The sequence below is a fragment of the Dermacentor andersoni genome, chromosome 1 (assembly GCF_023375885.2).
Source record: "Dermacentor andersoni chromosome 1, qqDerAnde1_hic_scaffold, whole genome shotgun sequence".
Classification (NCBI taxonomy): Eukaryota; Metazoa; Arthropoda; class Arachnida; order Ixodida; family Ixodidae; genus Dermacentor; species Dermacentor andersoni.
In genome coordinates this window covers 110,428,877-110,455,555 of record NC_092814.1, presented here as the reverse complement: position 1 = coordinate 110,455,555, position 26,679 = coordinate 110,428,877, and the positions used below count along the sequence as shown (strand labels likewise).

At 43.3% G+C, this 26,679-nt stretch overlaps 1 protein-coding gene across 1 annotated transcript in view; it reads left to right on the top strand.

Annotated features, from left to right (window-relative positions):
• LOC126545614 (nudC domain-containing protein 1) overlaps nucleotides 1-25,820 on the top strand; it is a 31,607-nt gene extending 5,787 nt beyond the window's left edge. Inside the window, exons 5-10 of the mRNA XM_050193536.3 lie at nucleotides 4,374-4,568; nucleotides 6,352-6,562; nucleotides 11,704-11,848; nucleotides 19,186-19,302; nucleotides 19,674-19,886; nucleotides 25,497-25,820. Coding sequence (XP_050049493.1) covers nucleotides 4,374-4,568; nucleotides 6,352-6,562; nucleotides 11,704-11,848; nucleotides 19,186-19,302; nucleotides 19,674-19,886; nucleotides 25,497-25,751 — 1,136 coding nt within the window. The 3' untranslated portion in view covers nucleotides 25,752-25,820. The remainder of the gene's footprint in view (nucleotides 1-4,373; nucleotides 4,569-6,351; nucleotides 6,563-11,703; nucleotides 11,849-19,185; nucleotides 19,303-19,673; nucleotides 19,887-25,496) is intronic.
• The last annotated feature ends 859 nt before the right edge of the window (nucleotides 25,821-26,679 follow it).

Below are 26,679 nucleotides of genomic sequence, written 5' to 3'. Positions count from 1 at the left end.
CTAATCCTCTGTGAATGGGCTGCTAACAGAATTTGTGTGATAAGGTCCATGTTTTTTTGAGGATCTACAAATGCAGAGGTGATGGCGTGTGGTTCCCACACTAAAGGCACTTTTATTTTTGCATGCTTTTCCACCACATCTGCTTTAATCATACAAGACAGAAGTTAAAGGAAAATAAGAACTTGAAATGATGAGGAGTAGTCGAAAAAGGAATGTCGCTCTAAGCCAGCATTTCAGCAAGGTGACTTGTCTGCATCTAAAGCCCCTCCATTCACGCACCACCGCCGCTTTCTTAAGTAGCGACAACCTTTGTTGTGCGCCGCCTTTTCACCTCACACCACAAATCTGGTTCCTGCATTTCCGCTTCCGGTGTTTCCGCTTCCTGCTGGAGTTGCGCTGCGGGAATTTCCGCTTTGACTGCCGATGGTGAGACGCCCGCGCGTGCTTTGCAGAGCTGTGGCAGTCACCATGAGAAGAATGCAAAGGCGACAAGCTGTTGTATTCCGCTGAAGTAGTAGTTTGCGGTTGCTGTTTTCCAAATGCACGAAAAACAGCAGTGGTCTCCAAACGCCCAGGCACTACATTCCACTGTACGTTGTCTCTCGTGGCACAACCCGTCGCAGGTTGACGCGAAGCAGCGAACACGATCAGATCGCTGATTACAATAGGCGGTGGTTCTTGGATGGAATCGCATTCACAGTTTAAACCGTAGCTGGTGCAATTAAAGCCTCTCCATCGACGCGAAAGTAAACAGCGCTAAAAAAACATAGCGTCACTTCCACTCGGAACAGGAAGCTGCAGCTATGGAAGTTCCGCTTGACGCCGGAAGCTAAGGGGGTGAGTGGGAGAGGAGCGTGGAGGAGGAGGGTAGGTTGGCGGTACTTAACCTGGTCGGCGGAAACGTGTATGGAGGGGCTTTATCTGTGTCAAGGTAACAACTGCTTTCCTTAGCAGTGTTTTTATGTGCGCATAGCTCACTCCCCCCACCTTCATACCTGCTGCAGTGGCTTTGCGACTATGGCGTTGCGCTGCTAAGCATGAGGTCATTGGATCAAATTTTGCCTGCGGTGGCCATATATAGACTGGGGCGAAATGCAAAAACGCCCGTGTCTTGTGCATTGGGTGCATTTTAAAGATCCCCTGGTGGTCAACATTAATCTGGAGTCTCCCACTACGGTGGGCATTATAAACAAAACATGGTTTTGGCATGTAAAACTCCAGAATTCACCCCACCCTCATAGAGGAGAAGGAGGAGAATAGGCCAGAGCGGGGTGTGGCGTACCTAACATTAAAAAAAGAAAAAAGAAAGGAAAAAAGAGTGGGGGGAGGGTTATACAAAGCAGAAATCACATGGGAAGGGACTTAGGGAAGTTTGGAGTTATTAGAGTAAAGGCGAACAATTATGGTGCTGGTTTTGGTTCTACCAAGGAGTGGAGATAACAACAGGAGCCAGGAAAGAATCTATGGATGTAGGTAGGTGCAGCAGATCCAGTGCGTCTGGTTTTCTAAGAAAGCAGGAGCTATTCAACTAATCCCTATGCAATTCAAAAGGGGTGGGGAAGGGGGGTGAGTGGGGAAGAATACCCGGTAGCAACCAGTGTTTGGTCAGAGTCCTTCAATAGCTTCAATAGGAAAAATTATTAGGTGACTCTGATACGGTTAAGAATACAAATGAAAACTGCATACTCGTAGCATGCATACTCATACATCTGGATAAAAAGAAGAGGTAATTAAGGGCTACTGGGTATATCTGTGTGATTAGTACACTCAAACCTCATTATAATTAATATAAAGAGGGAGGCGAGATTACTTCATTGTATCTGTTACTTCATTATATTCATTATTGCCATTTATTGCAATATATGCCCATTGAGGTGCACAATTGTAAACATGGAAATGAGAAGATGGCTTTGGAGCGCACCTAACCACTACACAGCCGCGCAAAACAACAAAAGAATGTTCGACTTGTGCAACACGCTACTTATCACCTGATACGACAGACTTTGAAGCACCAGTCGGGGAGATCTCGGAGGCCACGCCCAGCTGCACCTGCCTGCATGGCATGCCGTGCAGTAAAATTGAATGCACTAATCTTTCACTCCGCCACACATCTTTCACACTACTGCGCTTATCATGCAGCTAGGTACACGCAAGAGAGAGAGTTCAGTGGAGAAGTGCGATAGTGAGCTGCTGCAGGTGTGCAGCTACGTGCTGCTGTGAGAAAAACCAGTGTTGGTCGATGGCTTATTCAATGCAGGAGTTTTTAACTGCCACAACAAACAAGTGCCAAACCCCACAAAAAGCGATGTACTCAGCGCGCAACGGTTGGGTATTCTTTTGGTTCAAAGACAAATATACTACTTTGTTATATCCATTGGTAGTACAATTTTACTTAATTAAAACGAGGTTTTATATACATGCATCTCTATGGAGATTCCAAAGGGAATTTCATTCCCTTCATTATATTCCATTTTATTATAACGAGGTTCAAGTGTATAGCAAATGGGTTAAAGAGCTCCATTTGAAATATTTATACCTGTTGGTTGGAGTGTATGAAACTTGTGAATGAGATATGACTGTCTATATTTCTATATCTCTATCCCTAGGAAACAGGAAGTTTGACTGTAGGATATATATCCGACAGTCAAACATTTGTTCTCTCAGAGATGTTACCTCCACTCCTTGGTATAATGCAAAACCAGTGCCCCCATTGATAGCTTTTACTCTCATAACTCCAAACTTCCCTTTGTTCTTCTCCCTGTCATTTCAGGTTCGTCTACTGCCCTCCACCCCTTTCTCTCTCTCTCTCTTTCCCCCCTCCTTTATGAAAATAGGCCAGAGTGAGCTACCTGTACCTAAAAACACTGCTAAGAAAAACCGCTGCTGCCTTGACGAAGACAAGTCTCCTTGTCAAAACATTGGCAACATTCCTTCCTAGACTACCCCTCATCATTTTAATTTATTCCTGTGCTGCTCATCCTATGATGGTCTGCATCTAAGAATTGGGGATGGGTGAATATTAGAAATTTCTAAATAAGAGCCGAATAGTCTCTTGTGTTTTGATTTGTATTTGATTAGAGAATTCACTATTCAAAATTGTTTAATAGTATTCATTTCGGTTCTAATATTAGAACAACAAGATGGAGTTCTGTAAAAGTACTGAAAGTTGGATGAGTTGGTAGCTATTCATTATGAAACTGCAGCATGCACAACAGCAGAGACACAAGGCAAAGGTAACACACAGACACTGTGTGTTACCTTTGCCTTGTGTCTCGTTTGTTGTGCACGCTGCAGTTTCATAATGAACATAGAGTTTACGAGAAGAAGGCTTGATGTCTGTGAATGGTGACTGTTCCGAACAATTCTGCTAGTGAAGAACCACAGTTGCACAGAGGCACCAGTTTTTGAAGGAATGCATGGAACAGATAACTTCTGCTCAATAATTTTAGTCATGTAATAAGGATGCCTAGTATTTGTTGTCTTGATTTAGGCAAAACAATTTATTGTTTAGCCACTCTATGTTAGCATTCCTATAAAACATTGTGCGATACTGTAGCGTTACACTTGGCGCATTCAACAAACACAACATTCTACGTGCATCTGGTGGTGGGCTCTGCCTGTTTCTACAATATCGTCAGTCTCGTGGTGCTTTCGATATGATCACTTTTTGTTGGGAGGAAATAGGGAGAGGTGTTTTTGTTGTTGTTGTTGTTGTTGTTTCTGTTATTTACAAATTCCTCATTTAATCATACATCCATTTATTAACTGCATTATATGTATCAAATAGATGTAAATAAGTCTTTTTTTAATTCATTGTACTCCATAGAACTTTTATATCTTATTGTTTAGAAGTAAGGAAATATTCAATATGCATAAACCATATATCTAGAATATTCATATTTTATATGGGAATTCCACTGTTCGAACGCCCCTACTAAAGATGTAATATCTTGAATGAGTACATTGTAATAAATTCAGCAAGAGCTAATCAAAAAAAAGAAGAAAACTGAGGCCCTGTATTAGTAGTGGGAGCATTTCTTCATGTAATAACCTGCGATTAGCTGATTTTCTGAATCATGTTGCTATTTCTGTACCACACCTTGTCTCTAAAACTGTTTTGTACATTTTGCTGAACTTGCTGTGCAAAGTAGCTAGCCCTGATATTCCTTAATCATTTACTTCTGTGCAGTAACTTATGTGGTAACAATGATCAGATATTGAATAATGTTAGCTCTCCTACTGAAGCAGTTATGTTTTCTAGCATCCGCATTAGTAAGTTTTACTGGCTGCATCCATGTTAGAAGGTGAGCTGTTTAATGGTGCCTACAAAATCTGCAAACTGCCACAACAGTAAGCCCTCTCTGTTATTTCAGTATCCAATTGCGAAGGTGGCTCGTGGAGTCTCAGGCGGCATCGACGACTTGTGGGTGCTTCTATTCCCTTGTATGTGGCATTTGATACCCATGGAAACTCGTTGTGCATGGCTTCAGAAAAGGACTTCAGTTTTGTCTTTGATTCATGCAAAGCTGAAGTGGGCCATGAGGTGGAAGAGACTAAAGGTGGCAAATGTAAGTAGATTGAGAATATATGCAAAAAACTAGACTTAGTAAGTCATTGCTTAATGTGCTGTACATGCTGGAAAAGTGAAATGCAGACAAGTTATATTAACCAGAGCCCACTATTTTGTGTTCTTATGGGAGCACCTGGTATGCAAGTCACACTAGTTCAGCATGACAGACCGTCATTGTACATGAGTGTCCTTTATTGTAAGAAACACACAAGCGGGAAACCTGTCCCCCTCGGGGACCACTGCTGGGGCTGGCAACTGGCGGCTGAGAGTCTAGTCTGTTACTTGCACCATCTACTAATGGCAAGAACTGGGCACACTTATAACAAACTGAGCAGCTTGATATGCATCCTCAGTTCATGGTCATGGCCAGTATGTCCCAAACAGCTCATACTGAGTGTGCCTGCTCCTTCCAGCAGTGTCTAGTGGCAGCAGCAGTGGATAAGCGTTTTCTATTGGCCAGTTTCCAGTGCCAGCAGTAGCTGCTGCAGGATGCCAGCTTTTCTTTTAAAGGACCCTTGTTTACGTCAATGTTTCATTACACACCAAAGTAACATCTAACAAACATGTTCTTAATCAATGCCAGCTTAATAGCCATACAAGCCAACAAATGGTGTAACACATATCATCATTCCCAGGGCATTTTAGGCAGCATATATGCTTCGTTATATACATGTGAAAAATTGTTCACATATAAATAGGTGTATAATTGTTCTGTCAAGTGGATGAATTCCAGTCTAGAAAAAGTTCCTGCACTCTCCAAAAAATCGCTTGTAAAAAAGTAATTTACAAGTATTTCGTCCGAAAAATTGTGAAAGAGAATCTACAAAAGTTCCCCTACAAGACTCATATAGCTCATGGGCTCACAGAACACGTGAAAGAGGCCAGGGTCGGAAGATGCAAGGACCAGCTCAAATGCTTTGGCAACACGGCACGCCATTGCAGTATTGTTTTCACTGACGAGGCAGTGTTCACTATAGAGTGATTTCTAAACTACCGAAACAATAGGGTGTTGACAGGAAGCCTCAAAGAAGCCAACATCAGTAGAAGGATTTCTCCCCCTCAGTTAGTATAATGGTGTTTGTGGCAAACATTGCTGATGGAAAAATTCCACTGGTTTTCCTGGATCAGGGAGTGAAAGTGAACAGGTCAAACTGTCAGGAAGATGTCCTGAAGAAGGAGGTCCTTCCTTGGGCCAAATCACGCTTCAGAAACCATCAGTGGACGTATCAGCATTATTGTGCTCCAGCTCGCAAGGCGAAGGGGGTGCAACAGTGGTGCTCGAAGAACTTCCCCGATTCCAATTCCACTTCAGCATGGCCCCAAACAGCCCGGGTCTAAAACCACTTGACTATTCAGTGAGGTCTGTGTTTAAAAGCACAGCCTCCTCTACTCCTGACTGCAATTTGGCTTTTCTTCCTCGGGCATTGGAAAAAGCATGTAGTGAATTAAAGACTGCATCCGTGCCACCCTCAATGCATTTCTGGAGCGACTGAAAGCTTGCATTCACGCAAAATGTGAACTATTTAAAAGTATATTTGGATTTATGGATGTAGATTACATAGCACAGTAAGTTGAGATAGAAGTGATTTTGTTACAGTGCATCGCAACCATATTTATGGGTTTTTATTTGAGTGCGAAAACTTTTGCTGCACCCTGTATAGTTGTTTGTCATTTAAAAAATGTACTTTCATGACGTCATTCTATGCTACTGTTTGTAGTCTTTCAAAATTTTCCTCTTTCTGTATTTCTGTCTCAGACACAAATTTGTTTCTGCCTTCTAGCACAAGAGCCACCACTTTACTCCTTTATTCAAACTGCAGAAGAGATCACAGTTGTTTTCCGGCTGCATGAGGCCGCTACCAAGAAAGACATTGAGGTTAGCCTTCAAGTTAAAGGCATTGAAATCCTTATTGAGGGCAAGACAGTTTTGAAAGGAGATTTTCCTCATGCAGTAGTCAAAGATGGAAGCACGTGGATTATACTGGACCAAAAGTAAGTCCTTGCTAATTTTTGTACTTGCTAGTACATAAGACTACCCTGGTTTAAAGCTATATGATCTTGTAGATCTACACGGAATGCTGTACATATTTTCTGAAAATCTTTATTAACCAAGCAAGAAATCTTATCACCTCAGGTGATAAGATTTGACAAGAGGTGACATCACTATCAGGTAGTTGCTTGTCATACAACACATTACGCAGAGTTTTCAAACAAAGTTTTGTCCAGCTTTACATTTTCATAAGGGGTCTGAACATTCGATGCGTATCTCAAACGTGGTCTTCTATGGTGTGAAAGGCTATGCTTTCCTACATTATTCAAAAACAAGTTTAGTGCTTTCAGAATATAGTGTAAACATTGTGTATATTACACTCTATACAAGTAAGAAATTGAAGCTGTAAATTGTGATATTTACATTAAAGGGCCTCTCACCAAGTTTGGTCATTGCAAATGAGCCCTATGTTTAGATCATTTGGTGACGATCATAGCTGTGAAATAATACAGCAATATGTACACTGCAAAACGAACTGAAGATTCAAGCAAAAGCCCCCATCTTCATTTTATCAGAGCAGCCAGTCTCTTAGATAGAAAAAAATGACATCAGTAGTCCCACCTGCAGTACAGAGAATGCAAGACTCCCGCCAGAAATGTGCACTGTAGAGCAAGAAAGGAAAAGAGAAAGGATGCCCCCTTCTAAAAAGTTCTTGCAGTATGAACTTTCCCTAGATGGTTTTTTACAATTTCTAGTGTATAACAAAATTTCTGAAGAGGCCTGGTGTAAGGCTTTTTAAGTAGTAAAGAATGTAGTGACTTCGTACTGAAAGTATACCAACTTGTCTCTCAACTTCCCAAGCTGTGATATTCCAGTTTTGTCATTCTGAAGGTTAATTAGTCATTTGTGTTTTTGATTATGCTGGTACATAAATTTTACAAAACTTATTTCTCTCCTCACACTGGCATTTGCTTAGAGAAATATCAAGCATTTGTTTGCCTTCATTCACCTTGTTAAAGGGGCCCTGAACCACTCTTTATCGAAGTGGAGAGAGACATCTGAAGTGAAGATAGGCTATTTCAGAACCACTTTGCTGCAAGAAGTACTTCAGTGCATTCAGCAGAAGCGGATTTATCGGCAATCAAACACGGCCTCAGCTGTGCTCCCCTTCCTCCCTCGATGCCTTGCACTGCGAAGGCTACAGCGAAGACGTCACCGTAGCGCGCAGTTCAAATTTCCGATTTGGTGCCTATGCCACGCTAAACGTAAGCCAAACGCGGCTGTCCTCAGAGAGCCGCAGTGCGCTTAGCCACTTGACTTGTGGCGGCACCTCTTGACGGCCGCGGTGTAGCCGAGCGCAGTGACCAATAGCAGCCGCGTATTGGAGTGTGCTTTATGACGAAATAAAGCACACAGAAAAGAGCGAGGATCATGAGGTTTTTGAAATGAGGGCGTTTGAGAGAAAGGTGACTTCGCGCTCTGCTTGCAAGCTCCACGGACCACGTAGGACAGCAGAACTTGGTTGAGATGTTCACAACAGTGTATGCTACCCGCGGACTATGTTATTTCACCAAGCCCGAGGGGTGGTTCAGGGCCCCTTTAAGACCTTGTTAAGGTGCTACTCAGTGTGCATAACCTGCATACTAAGTAGCACCTTACCTTCATGTTCAGTGAAATGCACTCTTTTTTTTCCCTTCTAATGATGTTTCAGATGAATGGAAAATGGCTACCAATAATGTTCTAATGATGTCTCCTTTAATATTCCTGCATTATCAGAAGCTTTGTGGCATTCATTATTTAAAGGTCGTAACCTAATTTTTCAACTTCATGATTGTGTTTAGAGGAAAGGTGAGCACAATAAATAGGAGCATCAAGATAATCTTGATCTAACACATTGGTGTAACAGCTGTGCCAGTGGCGCCAAATTTGCACCAAGAGCAGTCCTTTCTGCCATCCTGCCACAAAGTGGCATGGCATTTTAGTGGAAAACTGCACCAAGCTTGCACCAAATGAAGCATAAGAACAAATGCTTCCTTCTGTCAATGCTGCCTCAGTAGTAAAACAAACCAAACCTAAAGCACGCCACTGTCATCATCATCATCCTCATTATCCTGGAAGTCAACGGGGTGGCCATAGCCATAGATATAACCAATGCCCTCAGTTCTAGATTCATTATTTTCATACTTTTGTTGCATTTCTCTCCGGCAAATGTTCCAGTGTGCTGCAGTTCAATATTCCTCATACCAGCGTGGCACAGAACTCACTCAGGAAGGATGTCAAATCAAAAACAAGTCTCAGATAATGTCCGGTCGCACAATGTTTAGTAGAGTTGTTGGCAGTGCCACTTTTAAGATATATTGTAATGTGTGTGTTCAGTCGCTGATACACAGTAGAACCTCGTTCATATGTTCCCATTACATACGTTTTCCCGGCGCCAATGTTTGTAATCGAGAACACAAGAAATGACCCAATAGAGTTACGCTCATTTTTTACTGGTTCATACTTTCTCGGAACACACAATTTTTCGGCACCAACGTTCAGTACGTCGCCAAACTGCAATCGTATGATACGTTTTCTGGCCGCTACATCCCATGTAAACAAGAAAATTAGCAAAATGCACGCAATCGAGAACAGTATATAGTTGCAAGCCGTGGCAGCTTCACTGCAATACGCGCTCGCCCGTCTCACGTGAAAATGCCAGCGCGCACCTAGTTTCTCATTTCGGTACCAGCAAATATTCTCCGGGGTCATCGCACGCAGCATTCACAGCTATCACCGCCAATCCTATTGTGATAAGCATATCCGCCCATCTGTTTCAGAGCACGTGGTGCTGTTGGAAGTGTAGCGCATGCTTTTAATATACGTTAAACCATATGCCACGCCATTCCCTGCTGCAGACTGCGATTGTATACATTTTCTGGTCGCTAGATCCCATGTGAACAAGAAAAGGTGTGGGGCGTGCACAATCGAAAACAGTATGCAGGGAACTCTCACTTGAGTGAACTTCAAGGCACCCAAGGAAATAGTTCACTTAACTGAAAGTTCACTAGAATATGAAACAGCATAGGGCACAGCAGGCATCGAGTCAAAAGTGTGAAATGCAATTTATGGAGTTATGTACATTAATATATATGAAGTATATAATAGTTACATTGCTGCTTATCTCACCCTGAAAAAAAAAAAACTAATTTTCATGTGTACTGGTGCTCTTAAAGCGCAAGAAGTAACAAAGCTGTGCAGAGAGTATCTTTTTGTGCACTTCCTCTGGCACAGCTTGTTGCTGAGACACGAAGCCTCCCAACTTTCAAAGGCATCCTACAGCCTTGGCTAGAAGTACAGGATTTAAATCTGCCTCTGCCATTGCATTTTTCTCGTTGCACTCTTCTTCTTCGGGACGAACACTGGAAACAATTTCCAGATATGATAATTCAGCACAGGTAACCCAGCTCACGGTCACACTGCACATAGCCACCGCTGGAGGGGCGATTTGGGAGTGGCAGGCATTGACTACGCCAGCGCTGCAGAGCGCAAAACTTTAACTGGAAGATTTTTGCTTTGAATGCATAGGAAAACTGCTGGGGATTCTCTAAAAGTTTGTTATTCTGAAATATTCATTTAACTGACGTTCGTACAACTGAAAGTTTACTGTATAGCCGCCCGTCTCACGTGAAAACAATGGTGTGCACAGTTTCTTATTTCGGTACAAGCAAAGCTCCGCCTGGGTCGTCGCACGCTGCATTCATAGCTATCGCCGCCAAACCTGTTGCGATAAGCATCTTCACCTATTTGTTTTACAGCGCATGGTGTGTGTGACATAGTCCCATTGGTAGCGTACTGCACGCTTTTAGTAGTCGATAATCCAAACATGCCGCCGTTCCCTGCTGCAGGTGGCGCGATGTGGGCATCATGTTTCGCTTCGGCGGCATCCTCCGTTGGCCACAAGCTCGAATTCGTTTCGGTTTCCCATCACCCTCTTAAAACACCACTAATTGACATGAAAAGAAAAAAATGGCCCTGGGCAGGTCATGTAATGCGTAGAGTAGATAACCGTTGGACCATTAGGGTGACAGAATGGGCACCAAGAGAAGGGAAGCGCAGTAGAGGACGACAGAAGACTAGGTGGTGCGACGAAATTAGGAAATTTGCGGGTGCTAGTTGGAGTCAGTTGGCACGGGACAGGGGTAATTGGAGATCGCAGGGAGAGGCCTTCATCCTGCAGTGGACATAAAATAGGCTGATGATGATGATGATGAATAGGAAAACAACAAAACGCATCGGCATCTCGTGCCGCTACAATCCGCACGACACTTCGCATTATGTAGATGTCAACAGTAGTTGAGCCTTTCAAATTCTTTTAGTTACTTTGGGTCGTACGTTTTGATGGTTAGTACGTTTTTCCTCACGTTTTTTTCCGAAACGTATAAACGAGCTTCTACTGTAGTTTTATTTTGTGCCGGGACCTTCCTTGCGATCCGGCTAGATCGCAAGGGCAGATTCCGTAGTTGCAATTTAATCAGCTTTCACATGCTTCATGGCACAGTTATGCAGGATAGATTGTGCACATTAGATGAGACCTGTGGACATCTTCACTGTAACTTCAATTTGGTCACGCATGTCCTAGGGCATGACATTGTTGATATGCTCTAGTTTCGTGAACTTTTTTTTTCTAGCTCGCTTGAAGCACACCAAATACACAATGCCTATTGCAAGTACTGCTGCAATATACACACAGGCAAAGCCATTCTATTAAAGATTAACCAATCTAGTTTCATTATTTCAAACCCAAATGCCTCTTTGATATACAAAAAGCAGGCTCTGCTATATTTATTGACTATTTTAGTTAAAATGGAGACCATACCTGGTACTATATAGATGTGCGTTGGACACTGTTCCAAAAGTGCTTGTTGCTGCATCAAATCAGATTTTTGTCTGCGCTAGGGCCTGTGCCAAAAGATCAAATGGTTGTTCCACCACTGCTAACATTATTGCCATTGTGTTTGGACAGTCCTATGTGGCACTGATGGTGTGTCAGGTATCCCAATAGCGCATTACTGTAAGTGATGTGATGACACGGAAATATTATGGGTGCTCTTAGTTCAGCTGGAGAAAGTGAGTTATTTATTTTTCACATTTTCACCTCTAGGCTTGAAATTCATCTTGTGAAAGCCAAGCATGGAGAAGTTTGGCGTGAAGTGGTTGTAGGTGATGCAAGAGGTGAAGAGGTCTTTGATCCTGCTTTTGTTGAAGAAATTCATGCCCGCCTTGCGCACCTCACTTCAGACACAGAGGCAAGTGTTTCATCTCAGAATTAATAGGCATATCCAGGAGGCAAATTTTGTTTGCAGATGTCTGTATATTGGGGAACCACGAATGGTGCATTTAAAATACTAATTTCATACTGCATTCGTAGAACTTGGCATGTACAAGCTTATCATGCTACCTCTAAATTTTAGTCATTGTTTGAAGAAAGAAAACGAATCCATCTGAAATTCTTTGGAAGTTTATGCGGTTACATGCAGAGGTTACATGTAGGGGTGTGGTAATACAAATTGAATACCAGAAAACTTTTCCCAAAATTTAATGCTTACTAATTTGGGGCAAGAAAATACGGTGCTGCACATCCTCGGCAGTCTTCTAGCATTGCATAGCAAGAATGTAGCAAGTTACCAGTAACATAGCTACATAAAAATTAAGATATACAGTGTGGTCTACTCTTATTAAAGGGAATACTAAAATAATATGCCAGCATTGATTACAGCTCAGTTCTAGTATATGAAAGTCTGTAAAATATTTTTTATCTATAGAATTTCTGTTAAATAGAATCAAGGGCTTAGTTTCCTCTGAAACTAATGAATTAGTGACGTTCTGTTATACAGAATACTAATGAGGTCCTCAGTTTAATACTGGACCTGTGTCTTGCGACAATCTTTTATCTATCGCATGGAAAGTTTTGCTTTCCAGTTGTTCCTCAAAATTCAGAAGGGCTATACCAACTTTACTGCAGGTGGGTTAGGCCAAGCTGCCCGACAAAAGGACCGCGCATCACGTGACTCTAGTAGCCGGTGCCAACAGGAAAGAGTAGGCACCATATGCACCATTTCGTTGTCAGGTTCGGTGTGATTTGCCACCTGTCAAATATTCTAAAATCTGCACAGGGTCACGGCAAGTTCTCGCAATGCCCCTTCCTCCTTTATCCGCCGTCTGCATCAATGCATGCAACCAGGTCACGACACTTTCGCACCCACCCTGTACCAAAGCTATTGTTGTGACATGTTGCTCGAAGCTACAAAAAAAAAAAATGAAGAAGAAGAAATAAAAAAGAGAGCGAGAGAGAAAAGGTGATATGTGTACGCAAACGTTGTCGGTAATGAGAGACCGCTGTTCCATGTGCCGCAAAAGATGGCAGCTGTGAACAACGTGGTTGTTGTCACGTGCACTCGCTTTCGTTTGCAAAGTGGTTTGTCAGCTTTGCTAGTGTCACACAGCTGCTGCGAAGAATAGATCCCCGTCGATTAGGCACCAGACCATAACTTTAGTCAACAGCGCCCAATGGAGAAGCGCTGATAGGGCCTAACGGCCAAGGCAGTGTGGCTGTGACGAAAATTTTTGGGAATGCAGCACAAGGAAGACAGGGACAGAGAAAACACGGAACACTAGACGACTCTTCATCTAGTGTGTTCCGTGTTTTCTTTGTCTCGGTCATCCTAGTCAGCCGCTAGTATGTTTATACGGGTGGCTCGTCATGTGATAGGTCCCGAGGTCACACGTGCGGGTTAAATTGACGGCTGTTGAAGCTGCTACTGCACGGGTCTCTACACCGAACATATCGAATAGTAGATATTCGATTTGCGAATCGAATTATTCGAACATTCGCTATTCGATTCAATTTCGTGATATTCAATATTCACACACCCCTAGTTACATGTTTGTTTCCTAGCCATGAAGGCAGCATTCCCATGGGAACAGAAGAAGAAGGTATTTATGTACCGAGGTTTGGGTGCACCCAACACTAACCTCAGGTGGTCAAAATTGAACAACGTCGTCTCTCATAGTCTCTGTGTTGATTTGGGATGTTAAATCCAATAATTCTACATTGTGAGGGCACAGAAAGTTGTGCACTACTATGACAAATGGCTTACTGAGGATGGGAACTAGTATGTGGAAAAGTACGTTAGAATTTCCTTATTTTTTCATCAGCGGGAAATTAGGTTCTGGATGGGCTCGACACATGTTGTCCCATTCAGTGATGTCAGTCTTGTGGTTATTGGTAGCATGTAATCTTTATCTTATGGTACTACATATCCAATGAACCAACACTAACAAAAAAGTCTAATGATCTTGCATTTTCAGGCTTGCCGTCGTAAAATCATCAGTGCATTCACCAGTCCTTTGTATTTTCTAGTAGCAGCATCAATCTCTTGGATGTAGTGTCTCTGACATTCCTAGTCTCTTCGGAGATTAAGATAAACACATGACTGTTGTTATTACATTCTTTTTCTTCTCTAAAGCACAAGAAAATGAACCTGTCCAATATTCCACTGTGTAATGATGTATGAGTACATCTTTTTTTGTTTTCTCCTTGCTGGTGTGGTATGCATCAGTTCAAGTTTGGTTACCTGCACTATTTCTTTTTTTAATCCATACTGTGTTCCATTTTTACAGGCAGTAATTGAAACTGTGTACTCCTAGATTTCTTCCTGAAAGCAATTTCTAGAGGATATGGCCATCATATGGCAAAGTTGCACAAATAAAGCACTGATATCGTAATCACAATCTCAGTCATCAGTGGGCTGCAGCTGCTTGTAGCACTATAGATAAATTTTACCATGTTATGTTTCTGCTCCTTCGCTACAACTACAGTAACTTCTTATGGCCAGAGTGGTTTTGTCATTGCTGCCAAACAGCATTATTAAATTTTTTAGGTTTGCGTTAAAAGCTTTTCTTCATTATATATTCTTGGCGAGACAGTACAACACATTAAATGTCTTCTACATAGAAGAAAGTGACGGCTACTGTGAACCTATTTTAGAGTCCTCCTTAATCATTTGATAAGATAAATTTAAGCTCCTCTTTAAGCCAGCTTTTCTAGGCATCCCTCCCCTTTACCCGCTGCGGTAGTGCAGTGGCTATGGCATTGCACTGCTGAGCTTGAGGTGGCGAGCTTGGTTGCAGTGGCCGCATTTCGATGGAAGCAAAATCAGTTGTGTACTTTGATTTAGTTGCATGTTGAAAAACCCCAGGTGGTTAATCTGGAGTCCCACACTACAGCGTGCCTCATAATCATAATGTTGTTTTGGCACATAATACCCCAGAATATGTTTTTAAAGGGCCCCTCACCAGGTTTGGCCATTTTGAGCTGACAAGCGCAGAGCATACAATCAGAGTCCTTCCATGTTTTTTCTGGTCACGAAACTGCCGCCTCAGTTTCATATAGCGCCAGCGCCCGCCGCTAGAGGCGCAACCGTGCATGAGAGGGCATGCGAACGCCGCTACCGCTGTGGTTGTGTGTGGGGCAGCCTCGGTATTCTAGCTTTCTCAACTTCCTCAACGATCGCTTTAGTTTCACGTAACTATATTTAACATTGAATATAATTAAATTACTGCCTGAGCGTGTCTTCTGCGATGATATGAGCGCACGGGACGAAAAAAAAAGCCGCTCATAACATGGAGCTTGCGGCGGTCTCAGACCAAAAAGAAGAAAGATCTGGAATTTTAAGAGCCAGAACCGCGATACGATTATGAGGCACGCCGTAGTGGGGGACTCGGGATTAGTTTTGACCACCTGGGATCCTTTAAAATGCACCTAAATTTAAATAAACGGGTGTTTTGCATTTCGCCCCCGTCGAAGTGCGTCCGCTGTACACGGCCGGGCGGTCCCGGTCCGGATTTCTTCGTCATCGCCGTTCGCCTCAACGCTTCGGTGGGCTCCGCTTTTTAATATTTGCCTTAAATTATACACCGCGCATTCGCAACAAAACGCCAGTGGTCCCACTTATCACCAGAGGAGTAAGCGCCAATTCTCCGTTGCGCATAGCGCCAGATTGTTCGCCGAGCACAGCTGTTCAGTTTCTGTTAAACTGTGGCATAGAAGGACTCTGTGGGCAGTATCTTATAACGAGATCAAAAGAATGAAATTGCTATTGCAAAGGGCTGCTACCGTAGAATACTTAATGACAAAGAAAAGGGAACTGAGCTGCTCCATGCGCTTAAGATTTCTTGCAAAGCGATGTCATTTCTGAATAAGATTTAGGTAGAATTAATTCAAGACGAACTTCGCTACTAAATGTCTTCCTAGACAATCACATGTAAGAAGACAGGACAGACAGACAGACCTGTCCTGTCTTCTTACATGTGATTGTCTAGAAAGCGCAACCAATGTTTCCTATTACAATGAACCAACTTGCCCAACAACGCATCCTGCTAAATGCCTTCGGTGCGGCTTTTAACAACGGATTAAGGCGAACCTGAAGTGTTAGGACCTGCACAGTTGAAACTAGCTGTAATTAGGCAATTGCCTTAGCAAGCAGTCGTTTAGAAGCGTCAGTAAGCCCAGCACTTCACTGCTCGTGGTTTCGACGCAGAAACGACGAGACTAGGTATTTTGGTTCTTAAATCGCAACTATTTACAATATGTTAAAATGTTGCAATCACCGGTCCTGATATTCTTATCATGGTCGAAAAATGAAAAAAAAAACTTTATAATTCGATTAAGAAAATAAATAAAACGTGTTGGTGCAAAAACAAAATACAAGCACGATCATTTATTTATCATGTAAAATAAGCGGAGCGAAATACAGATAGCACGGAGGCGTCCGGTCACAAATGTTCCACCATTCACAATGCAAGAAGTTTGTTAAAAGCATGACACTGATATAATACGCATAAAGAAATAAGATCAAACGTGAGAGGTATGCATTGGGAGGCAGGAAACAAACACCAGCAAACGAATGGCAATAAGTACAGAATGCATAGTCGATTGTTTCTATAAACAAGAAAGAGTAAAGCATAAGCATTTCATAACACACGGCTAAAGAACTCTCAAACGAACACAAGTAGCCACATCACAAATACAGCAATTTTTTTTAAATGGCTTGTTAGAGATACCACCTTTCTACTTCTTCAGCTGTTACCTAAACATGCAGACAAAACTTGCTCAGCAAATCACAATACAAATGTAGCTAACAGTGTGCTAATAACCTTCTTACTCATAGCAGCTTATAGACTTAAAAGTACGTGCAATTGAAGAATTGTAACCCATCATTAGCCAAGACTAAAGGACAATGGAAAATAAAACAATGCATATTATTCTGTTTTAACACTTGCATTTAAAGGAATTCTAATGCTATACCTTTCATAGATGGTCGGGGTAAGGGCGCTATTGCTGTGAACTACTCTATCCTGGTATAACACAAATTGAGATTGCAACAAAGCATAAAGCAAATGTGTTCAGCGTCGGCTTCTCACGCTCCAGGGACACGTCGTCGCCGTTGATGTTGAAATTGTACGCAGTGACGATGTCCGAGGCGTCAAAGTGTTTCGCGCACACACGTGTATACTTCGATTCGAAATTAAAACCGCCACTTTCCTGCCGCGGTATGGCCCGCTTCCATTTCTCGCGCTGCTCCTTGTTATTAGGTAAACAGAACAACGACACCTTTTCGGTCGTGCCCTTGTAGCCGGAACGGCACCCAGGCACGCAACACGTGTTCGGCATCGTTGTCCCACCCCACCACTTCAACCAAACAGCCCAACACTCGAAAAATAGCACAGCACATGCACAGAACGTACCCGAAAAGTCAGCTCGCCTCGCACTGCGCACACATTTCGGTACGCGAACGATGCCCTCTGTGGCACAGTGGCGCCGCGTCGCGGCACCTTTGGGCAGCATATGAACCTCTCCCATAGCGTGACGGCGGAGTTTCGTGACCAGAAAAACATGGAAGGACTCTGATACAATGCACGATAACGATCATGTCTGCAAAGTATTACATCGCTACGTGCTGCAGAAAGATCTGAAATTTCAAACCGAACGCCGTTTTCCCTTCTCCTCACAGCCGCCGCACTCCAAGCCAGAGGATGACGCACATGTGCTAGTGCGCCTACGTACACGTGTTTTCACTGTGACGTCGCTCATGGTGACACGTGACCTCGAGAATTATTCAAGCCAACATCTGTTATTTGTGTAATATGTTGCCAGAATAGATTAATTAAAGCTTAGAGAAATAAGAAAACACACAAACTGAATGTCTGCTTGTTTTTGTTTTACTTAGCACTTCAGCAAGAGAGATGAACTTCCATTTCGTATGCTTGTTCCCACGTCATGCAGTCGTGCGCACGGACAATGAAACTATGTCATTTTCTACCGTGTTCCAGCGTGGCATCATGCTCTGTGATCCGCTTGTGTCTGCCTCAGTATTTGTGTAGCACTGACTTATACCGCTAGTCTGGTGCCCTTGTGCATAGCGCGCAAAATTGTGCGCTGACAATCGCAACAGTTCACACACGACGGCGTCAGCGAAAGTGCACCACGCTACAAAAAAGCAAGGAGAAAAAAAAAATGAAGGCAGGGCCCGTGACGTGTGCATCACACGATCCTTGAGGTACGGTATGGGAAAATGCAAGGAAGGAATTTCACTTGCGGAGGCTAGACAAGGCAAGTGGAGAGAGTGTCTCGCTTGGCAGTGGAGCTTGCCTCCTGAAATCATGAGTTTGCAGCACTGAAATATTTCTATCTCAGCTATTAATGAGCTGATTTAAACAAATTTTTTCCACCAGAACGCTCTCTAGAGGACACGTAACAAGTTACAGCGTATAACCAAAATTTGCCATGGGGCCTGGTGAGGGGCCCTTTAATCACTTGCCTTTGTTGTGGTTACTCTGAGAAGTACCCATTTGACAGCAACTTTCAAACAATATATTTACCTAATCTTTTGCTACCTGCACATGTAAAGCGCTGATCTAGTGTTACTGTACATTCTACATACTACTCTTCATCAAAGTCTTCATGTTAATTAGGGATAAAAACTACGGGAACCAAGGAACTCGATTTTGGGCTTGTAACCATCATATGAGGCCAAGGAACACATAGGCGAAATGAACTTGGTTTTAATTGGAATGTAGAAATAATAATGAAAAGGGAAAAGAAAGTGGAAGAAAAGAAAACATTGCTGCAGGCGGGAGCTGAACTCGCAACCTCTGCATGATGCGTGCAATGCTGTACCAATTGGGCTACAGCAGTGGCTGTCCCCCCCCCCCCCCCCCCCCCATCCACTTTCTTGGGTGTTCGTGTATGTGTAGATATTAAATGTAGTCCATGGCGTTTGCCACCCATAGTGCTGGGGCCATGGCCATGGCTGATGCTGACTTACACTCCCAGGGCTGAAGTGACATCTCTGCTGATCTCTATTATATCAAGGTTTCTTAAAAGGTGAATCATGCTTGGCTGTAAATTGTTTTGTTTAACCAAAATTGTGCTTATTACCATGATTTCCATTTACACATTTTTAACACAACAGTATTGTATTAGTGGTGCTACCTCTACACAGGAAGTGGAACGTTCTAGAGGAACTTCTAAGACACAGAGAAACTGCCTCTTACACTTGTATTCTCAATATATTTCTTATAGGCTCTGGGATCAGATAAACCGAGTTTCAACTACCATGAACTGGATGAATGTGATGCCACGACGGAGTACTTTACATTCACAAGACTCTGCGGTGACTCCCACCGAGCGACACATCAGGTGTGTTGTAGCCTCAGCGTTATAAACTCTTATCTTTTCTTTAAATAATATTTTGCAGAATGATTCACTTATGCTGCAATAGAACGACAGCTTTACCTTTCTCTGCCGTGAACTTGAGAGACTTCTCACCGTTAGAACATTGCATGTATTCTTCAGTTAAAAGCTTCTGTCATAATTATGGTATGCTTTTATTTTCATCTATTTTCATTGTACCAGTGTTGAATAGCCACCAAAATGCACATGCAGTGCTCATTTCCATCCATTTCTTTTTCTGATACCTTACCTTAGGAAGCATTACTGCATGTGCTCATTGAAAAGTGACAACGTTCTGCCTAATCTTCTTCCTTGTTCTTTTCCCTGGCACAAATCAGATTAATCTCAGTGGACACCAGTGGCTATTCAGTGTACGTTCTTCTGCGGACAATATGCCAGCCCTTTGTCTTCGACACGATGTCGATGGCCTTGTTTGGCAACCCCGCAATGTGATGGCGGATGGTGACACAGACTCATTTCGTGTGGAGCACGTGGCCACTTTCAACGCCTTTGGATATGTGCAGGCATCAAAGCAGGACCGCAAGTTCGTGGTATGCAACATTTGCTTTTCATATTTCTCCACGAGATATCATCATTGTGAATGCAAAGCCTGCGGTATTTCTGTTGTTTCCTTCATGGCCAGCTATTACAGTAAAACCTCATTAAACCGTACCCGCTTAAACTGTAGTTTCGTTTTAAAAGTAGTAAAGTCAAATCCCCGACGCAGCAGCCATTGAACATAATGCATTTTGTATCCGCATAAACCATACCAGCTTATTGCGTACGTATCGGTTAACACGTAGTGTTTCCACTTTTCGTTGCGAAATTGCAACGGTGCGACGGCCCGGCAGAGCAATGAGCCTCAGAGATCGGAACTGCCTCCAAGCGCAAATCAACATGAGCATCATTTCGGCGCCATGCCAGAGTCGGAATATTGTGGCCCGTGTTGTGACGTCATGCAAGCTAGAACAAAAACCGGGTGCTCAGCATAGAAGAAAAATTGGACATCATTCGTGCTGTCGAACGTGGCACAAAGAAGTCGGTGCTGGCACGCAAGAGGGATCTGCTGTTGACTACAGTGTGTGGCATTTGGAATACAAAGGAGAAGTTGGTCGGCAATGCTGCTGCGACTGTGAAAATATGTCGGCTAAGAGGTTCGACTATTCGCCATCATTGCCTGTATTTTGCTGAAGGGTCGCCTAACGACAGTGATGAAGATGACATGGAAAGCGACAGCACAGGCGATTCAGGCCCGACAGTGGCAGATGCTGCATGTTACGTCAACCTCATGCAGGTGTTTGCCGAGAAGAGGGGGCTGATGGAAAAGCTGGCTCATAGCTTGAGCGAGTTTGAGGCCGCCGTCGTCGCTGCTAGCCCACCGCGGCATCAAACAAAAATAACATACGTTTGTCGCGCAAGGTGACTAAATACTGCATGTTTTCTGCACTTTGATTATCACACTCTCATAGTTCCATTTTTGACAGGTAACTGGGCGATCTCACGCTATTTCGTTTAAGCAGTACTACTGTTTAGTGCATACTTTTTCCGAGCTCCAGCCAACTACGGTTTAACGAGGTTTCACTATATATATATATATATATATATATATATATATATATATATTCTATTTCGTGCCCCAGAACAAAAATCAGTGTCCGTCACAATCCCTTTTGTTTGTTTTGTTGCTGAGGTGGACATCTTTCTAATTGTTCTTGACTCTATGTCTGATGGACCTGAGTACAACAAATTTCGTCATGTCCTTACAATTCATTGTTGTCAACCATTGTTGCGTCTGTGACCTGAAAACCATCGCATCAGGGTAAAAAACAAACCAGGTGCCTGCTGCAATGAGCTAGCATAAATGCTCCCTGTATCATAGGAACTTACCGTTTTCACATTTGCGAAGCTACTGCTTTCCTGCATAGCATGGTCATCACTATGGCTAATATTGATGCCAACCAATCTTCATAATATTTTTTTTTTTTAATTTGGAAACTAGGAACTAGGTGCATATCTTGTATATTTCAGATTTTTTACTCTCAGTACTTATACTAATACTAGCGAATTATTACTTAGTGTTCCTTGAGGTGCTTCTTTGAAGTTTCACATAAGAACTCTTAAATATTGTCTGCGAAATTAATACTGTTATACATCCATTCAAAACACTAGTGATAAGGCTATTATTTTATGTATTGTGATCTATGTGGCGACTACCATGCCTTGAAATAAAATGTTAAAACGAAAAAGCACTGAAAATTGGCACAATTCTAGCGGTAACAGAAGAGTTAAAGCGTGGAGTACATAGAGTGAACTTTCATGACAAACATTGTGCTTGGGAAAACGAGCGGCGACACAATGCTGAATGATTGCTGGCTTGCACTACACTGAGTGAAAAAAAAGTGGATGGCGCCTTGCGATCGCTGTGTTGGCGTCAGAGTGAACAGAAAGGGTAAAAACACTTTGATATCAGTGCAGCGAACAAAGTAGCTGTTTATGGTATTATTTTTGTTCCATAATACCTAAATAACTCTACATTGGCTAATAATATTGATATTGTCCCTGTACATTTTATTGTGATCGTTCACTGCAAGCTGCCAGCCGGCAGGAAAGTGGGTTGGGATACTGTCACCCCTACAGTTCAGCTAGTGCTGCCACTTTCAGCAAGTATTTCGAATCAGAGTGATAAAATTACAAAGTTTTCACTCTAAGTAAAGAAAGAAAAATTACAAGGGACACCACCACACATTCCACGAGGCAGACAGATACTGTACCATTGTACTAAAAACTAACACAAGATGGTGGTTCTCTAGGAGAGAACTTATTGCTTAAATGATATTGCGCGACATAAAAACGACACGGACATGAGAGAAGACGACACACCAAGCACAATGGTGTGTCGTCTTTTCTGACGTCCGTGTCGTTTTTATGTCGCGCAATATCATTTAAGCAATGGATTACCAACTTGCCCAGAATGCTGCTCTCATTAAGAGAATTTATCATGTTTTTGGACACGTTCAATAACCTTGGCATAGAACGTGCCCAATTTCAGCTTGTTAAAGTGTCTTTCCATTGTCATTTTAGGCGAATTATGCCCAAAATAGCCTTTCTGACCTACCCTAATTGGAACCTGCCGTTGCTGCTAAAAGTGGCTTTCTTTGCAAAACATTGGAGAATTGCTGTGTAAGCATTGACCTTCAGAGAGAAGTAAGGCATCATAAATCATATGAATGCCAGCTTCGAAATGCAGCTGCATGATTTGTGAAAGAGAGAGAGAGATAAATGAGATGCAAAAGGCAGGGAGGTTAACCGTAAGATAGATATCCACTTTGCTACTTTGCACTGGGGAAGGGGTAAGGGGAGACAGAAAGATAAAGAAAAATGCACACTCATAGGAAAGAAGGAGATTAAAAAACACACACACATGCAGGCACACGAAGGAACTCGGGAGTGTCAGTCATTCAGACAGACATGATTTGTTAATAAAGAGAAAATCAGACATCCACCCTTTCGTAGCAATTGCTACAAAGGAAACCCATACGGGTTCCTCGAAAGAAAAGCCTCAGAGTTGAAGAAAAATTCGTCCTGGTCCGGGACTCGAACCCGGGACCACCGCCTTTCCGGGGCAGCCGCTCTACCATCTGAGCTAACCAGGCGGCTAACAGATGGCTGGGCGAAGTCGAATTTGTCGACAACACACGAAGCAAAGGCAAGTGTTTGACGTAGTAGTTCTGCGGAAACCCGCAAGGTGGAGAGAAGCAATTAATAAAGGGAAAATCAGACATCGATCCATTCGTAGCAATTGCTAGAAAGGAAACCCATACGAGTTCCTCGAAAGAAAAGGCTCAGAGTTGAAGAAAAATTCGTCCTGGTCCGGGACTCGAACCCGGGACCACCGCCACCTTTGTAGCAATTGCTACAAACGGGTGGATGTCTGATTTTCCCTTTATTAATTGCTTCTCTCCACCTTGCGGGTTTCCGCAGAACTACTACGTCAAACACTTACCTTTGCTTCGTGTGTTGTCGACAAATTCGACTTCGCCCTGCCATCTGCTAGCCACCTGGTTAGCTCAGATGGTAGAGCGGCTGCCCTGGAAAGGCGGTGGTGCCGGGTTCGAGTCCTGGACCAGGACGAATTTTTCTTCAACTCTGAGGCTTTTCTTTCGAGGAACCCGTATGGGTCTCCTTTGTAGCAATTGCTACGAACGGGTGGATGTCTGATTTTCCCTTTATTCATTGTTTCTCTCCACCTTGCGGGTTTCCGCAGAACTACTACGTCAGACATGATTTGTGATTGCCTGTTGCCTGAGTAGTGTTCCAGCTGTATATGTAACATGCCCCTAATCTGTATCTTTGCACGCTCGAGAAAGTGGAATGCCTGACATTGCTTCACTTGACATTCTAGCTGCTGTAGCACACCACCCATTGCCACGTTCTTTTTATTGCGAAGCAATACTACTTTAAGTCGCACTTCAGCCCGTTCCGTGGCGAGGCGGTGGTAGGCACCATTGACCTTTAGCGTGACCTCGCTGCGTGACGTCACACCACGTGACCTAGAGTGACGTCACACCAGCTGTGTAAAAACGGGTCCCCATCTCACGCCGTCGCGAGGCGAGGCGGTAGCCACCAACGGCGGCCTAACTCCCGCTCCTCTCACCAGGGGCGCTACGGTCAGTGTGATGTCACACCAGCTGTGTAAAAACGGGGCCCCATCTCACGCCATCGCGAGGCGAGGCAGTAGCCACCAACGGCGGCCTAACTCCCGCTCCTCTCAGGCATTACTGAGTATATTTACTCAATTACTACCAGCTGATCCGAGAATAACACACTATTGCTTTGCAATCACCAGGCTTAACCAAGCTAAGCCACGGCCGTTTTTTTTTTTTTTTTTTTTCATCTTTATTCCACACATTGCATTCAAATATAGTTGCACCGATGCAAGATGATGCCACACCTGTTCAAGAACACAATGGTAGGCAGCATACAATGCGCATATTTAGATGGTAAACAAATTTGTGTTCAGCAGTACATGTTGCCTTGGGCAAATTGTCCACCATTACAAGCAGACGAACCAGATCCCAAGGGAGCAAATGTACGCGCGGATTGGCTCATGTTCATCACAGCTCGATGAATGCTTCTGGCAGCACCGTTCGCCAGACCAAAATATCTGCCCAAGTCAGATCAGATCAGTGGCCAGCATCAACTTTTTTGATGCCAGGCATCCATTTGCCAACGAACGAAGTTCGTCACTTTGACGCTGAAAGCTCTCTACAGGCTTAACATTGTGTGGTGTAACCTTCTGCCATTTCGCCCATCTCAGAGGTTATAGTATAAGCATAGTGGTATCAGTCTCGCCACTAGATCTTACCACCACCTCATCAGTTATGAAATTGCCTTGCACTTTGCTTTTGTCAGAGGCACTGCTTAGTCTTGACATTTAAAGAAGTCTACCTACTAGCCACTGGGTATGTTGTTGCAAAGATTAAAGGGAAAAGGTAAGTAAATTAGTGTGAAGAGGTGGAAAAGTTGAAGAAAAGTGCAGGCAGCCTTTTGAGCAAAATGGCGAGCTACCAGCTGCATGTGTAGTGATCCTGCCTTGGTGATCTTTCTTTAAGCTTCCTGAGAAAAGTTTATTGCAGTGAAAGCAAGAGCAGGAACAGAACAGACATGTAGTAAATTACTGTTTATGTGAATTTAAGCTTGTTACCAAAATTGTAATAGGTGGTACAGCTTGCTTTCAAGTTCAAGTCACGAGATTTATGTAATGAATCAATTGCTGTGCATTTGTGTCAGATTACACTAGGAATCTACATCTGCTACTTACTGCTGTATTTCAGGAAATACAGCTGAGCTTCATTAATTCAATCTTCTTTCTTTTACCTTTTCCTCATCTAATGACACTCAACATAAGCCACTAAGTATTATAAATGGGTTGGTGCTGCATAAGATGTATGACCAAATGGCTGGCAGTCTCATATTGAGATTTTGCTGAGTGCTTAAGGTGGCATGCAAATTCATTTTTATTGACACAAGATTATGTACATATTACTTCAGTATTACAAAGGTGATTTAGTTTGTGTATGCCCCTAATCGGTTATCTATGAGATGACCTTGTATATATCACATCTTGTTCTGTTCCCATTCTTTTTCTGGCTAACTATCAGACGGCGTCTCCTGACTTCAGCTTTGTGGCCCTGTGCAATGCTGTGCGTCACGTGTACCTGTACCGACAGCCTGAAACACTTGGAAGCAGTCAGGAGCTGCGAAACCGCAAGACAGGACGAGAGGTATCCAGTATAGCTAAGCAACACGTCATCAGCCTGGAGCAGTGTGATAACATTCTGGGCATGGTGGCTAATCGACGCTGCATCTTTATACTGAGCCCAGGGGCCTTGTATGCTGTCAAGGTGCCTTCTTAGTCATTGTCATTCTTTGTCATGCTTCATTGTTCACTGAAAAAATACAATCATATGACATTGCTCTCTTTATTTGTGGAATTCTGTGCCTCTTCCTGGAGCTACACACCTGCCATGGTGGCTCAGTGGCTATAGTGCTCTGCTGCTTGAGCAAGGTGGCGGGTTCAATTCCTGGCCTTACCGGCCGCATTCTGTTGAGGGCAGAATGCAAAAACCAAGCACTGGGTGTGTAAGGCTGCATGATTGTTTTGTACACTTTTGCAGTGTCGCGAGTTGCCCACGTGTTATGCATACAAGGCAGGGATCCACTTCCCTGTGCGTCTGGATGGCAACCGCTTGGGTTCTCTTTGTGTTTTTGAAGGGTCAGAAGGCTCGCATGGTGTCAGACGACGAACCGAAGCGCAGGCCGTGGGGGCGCAGTGTGGATTCAGAGAATGGATTCGGAGGATGCGGTCTTGTAAGCACAGAGTTTAGTTTCTGCCTGCAGTCATAACTTGTCCACGAAGACAAACCTTATGTGGGACTGCTGTACACAGTGTTGAGGCACCGGCTCCTGAGTCCTTTACTGGCTAGAAATGCTGCCAGGGTTTGAGATTGCCTGGCAATAAAATGCGCATGTCTGGCACTTCTTGCTGCAGCCGTCGCTGACTATGTGGAAATGGGAAAGGGACACATAGTTGTAGAAAGAAGAAAACAGTCTTGTTTTTCAAGAGATTTACTTCCAAGGGTAAGCCCATCCCTTTGGGTTGTGGCCTGCCAAACCTTTAGCTATCATTAGCAATCGCATCAGTTGGACGGGCCAACAGTCCTACTGCCCGTTTTCTTTGTCTGTTTGAGCTATATTAGTCCAGATGATATCCTGTCCCTCAGTCTGGCTGAAATTAGGATTATTGGTAGATCAGTGAGGCACAGTACAGTAGTATGGGCTCTA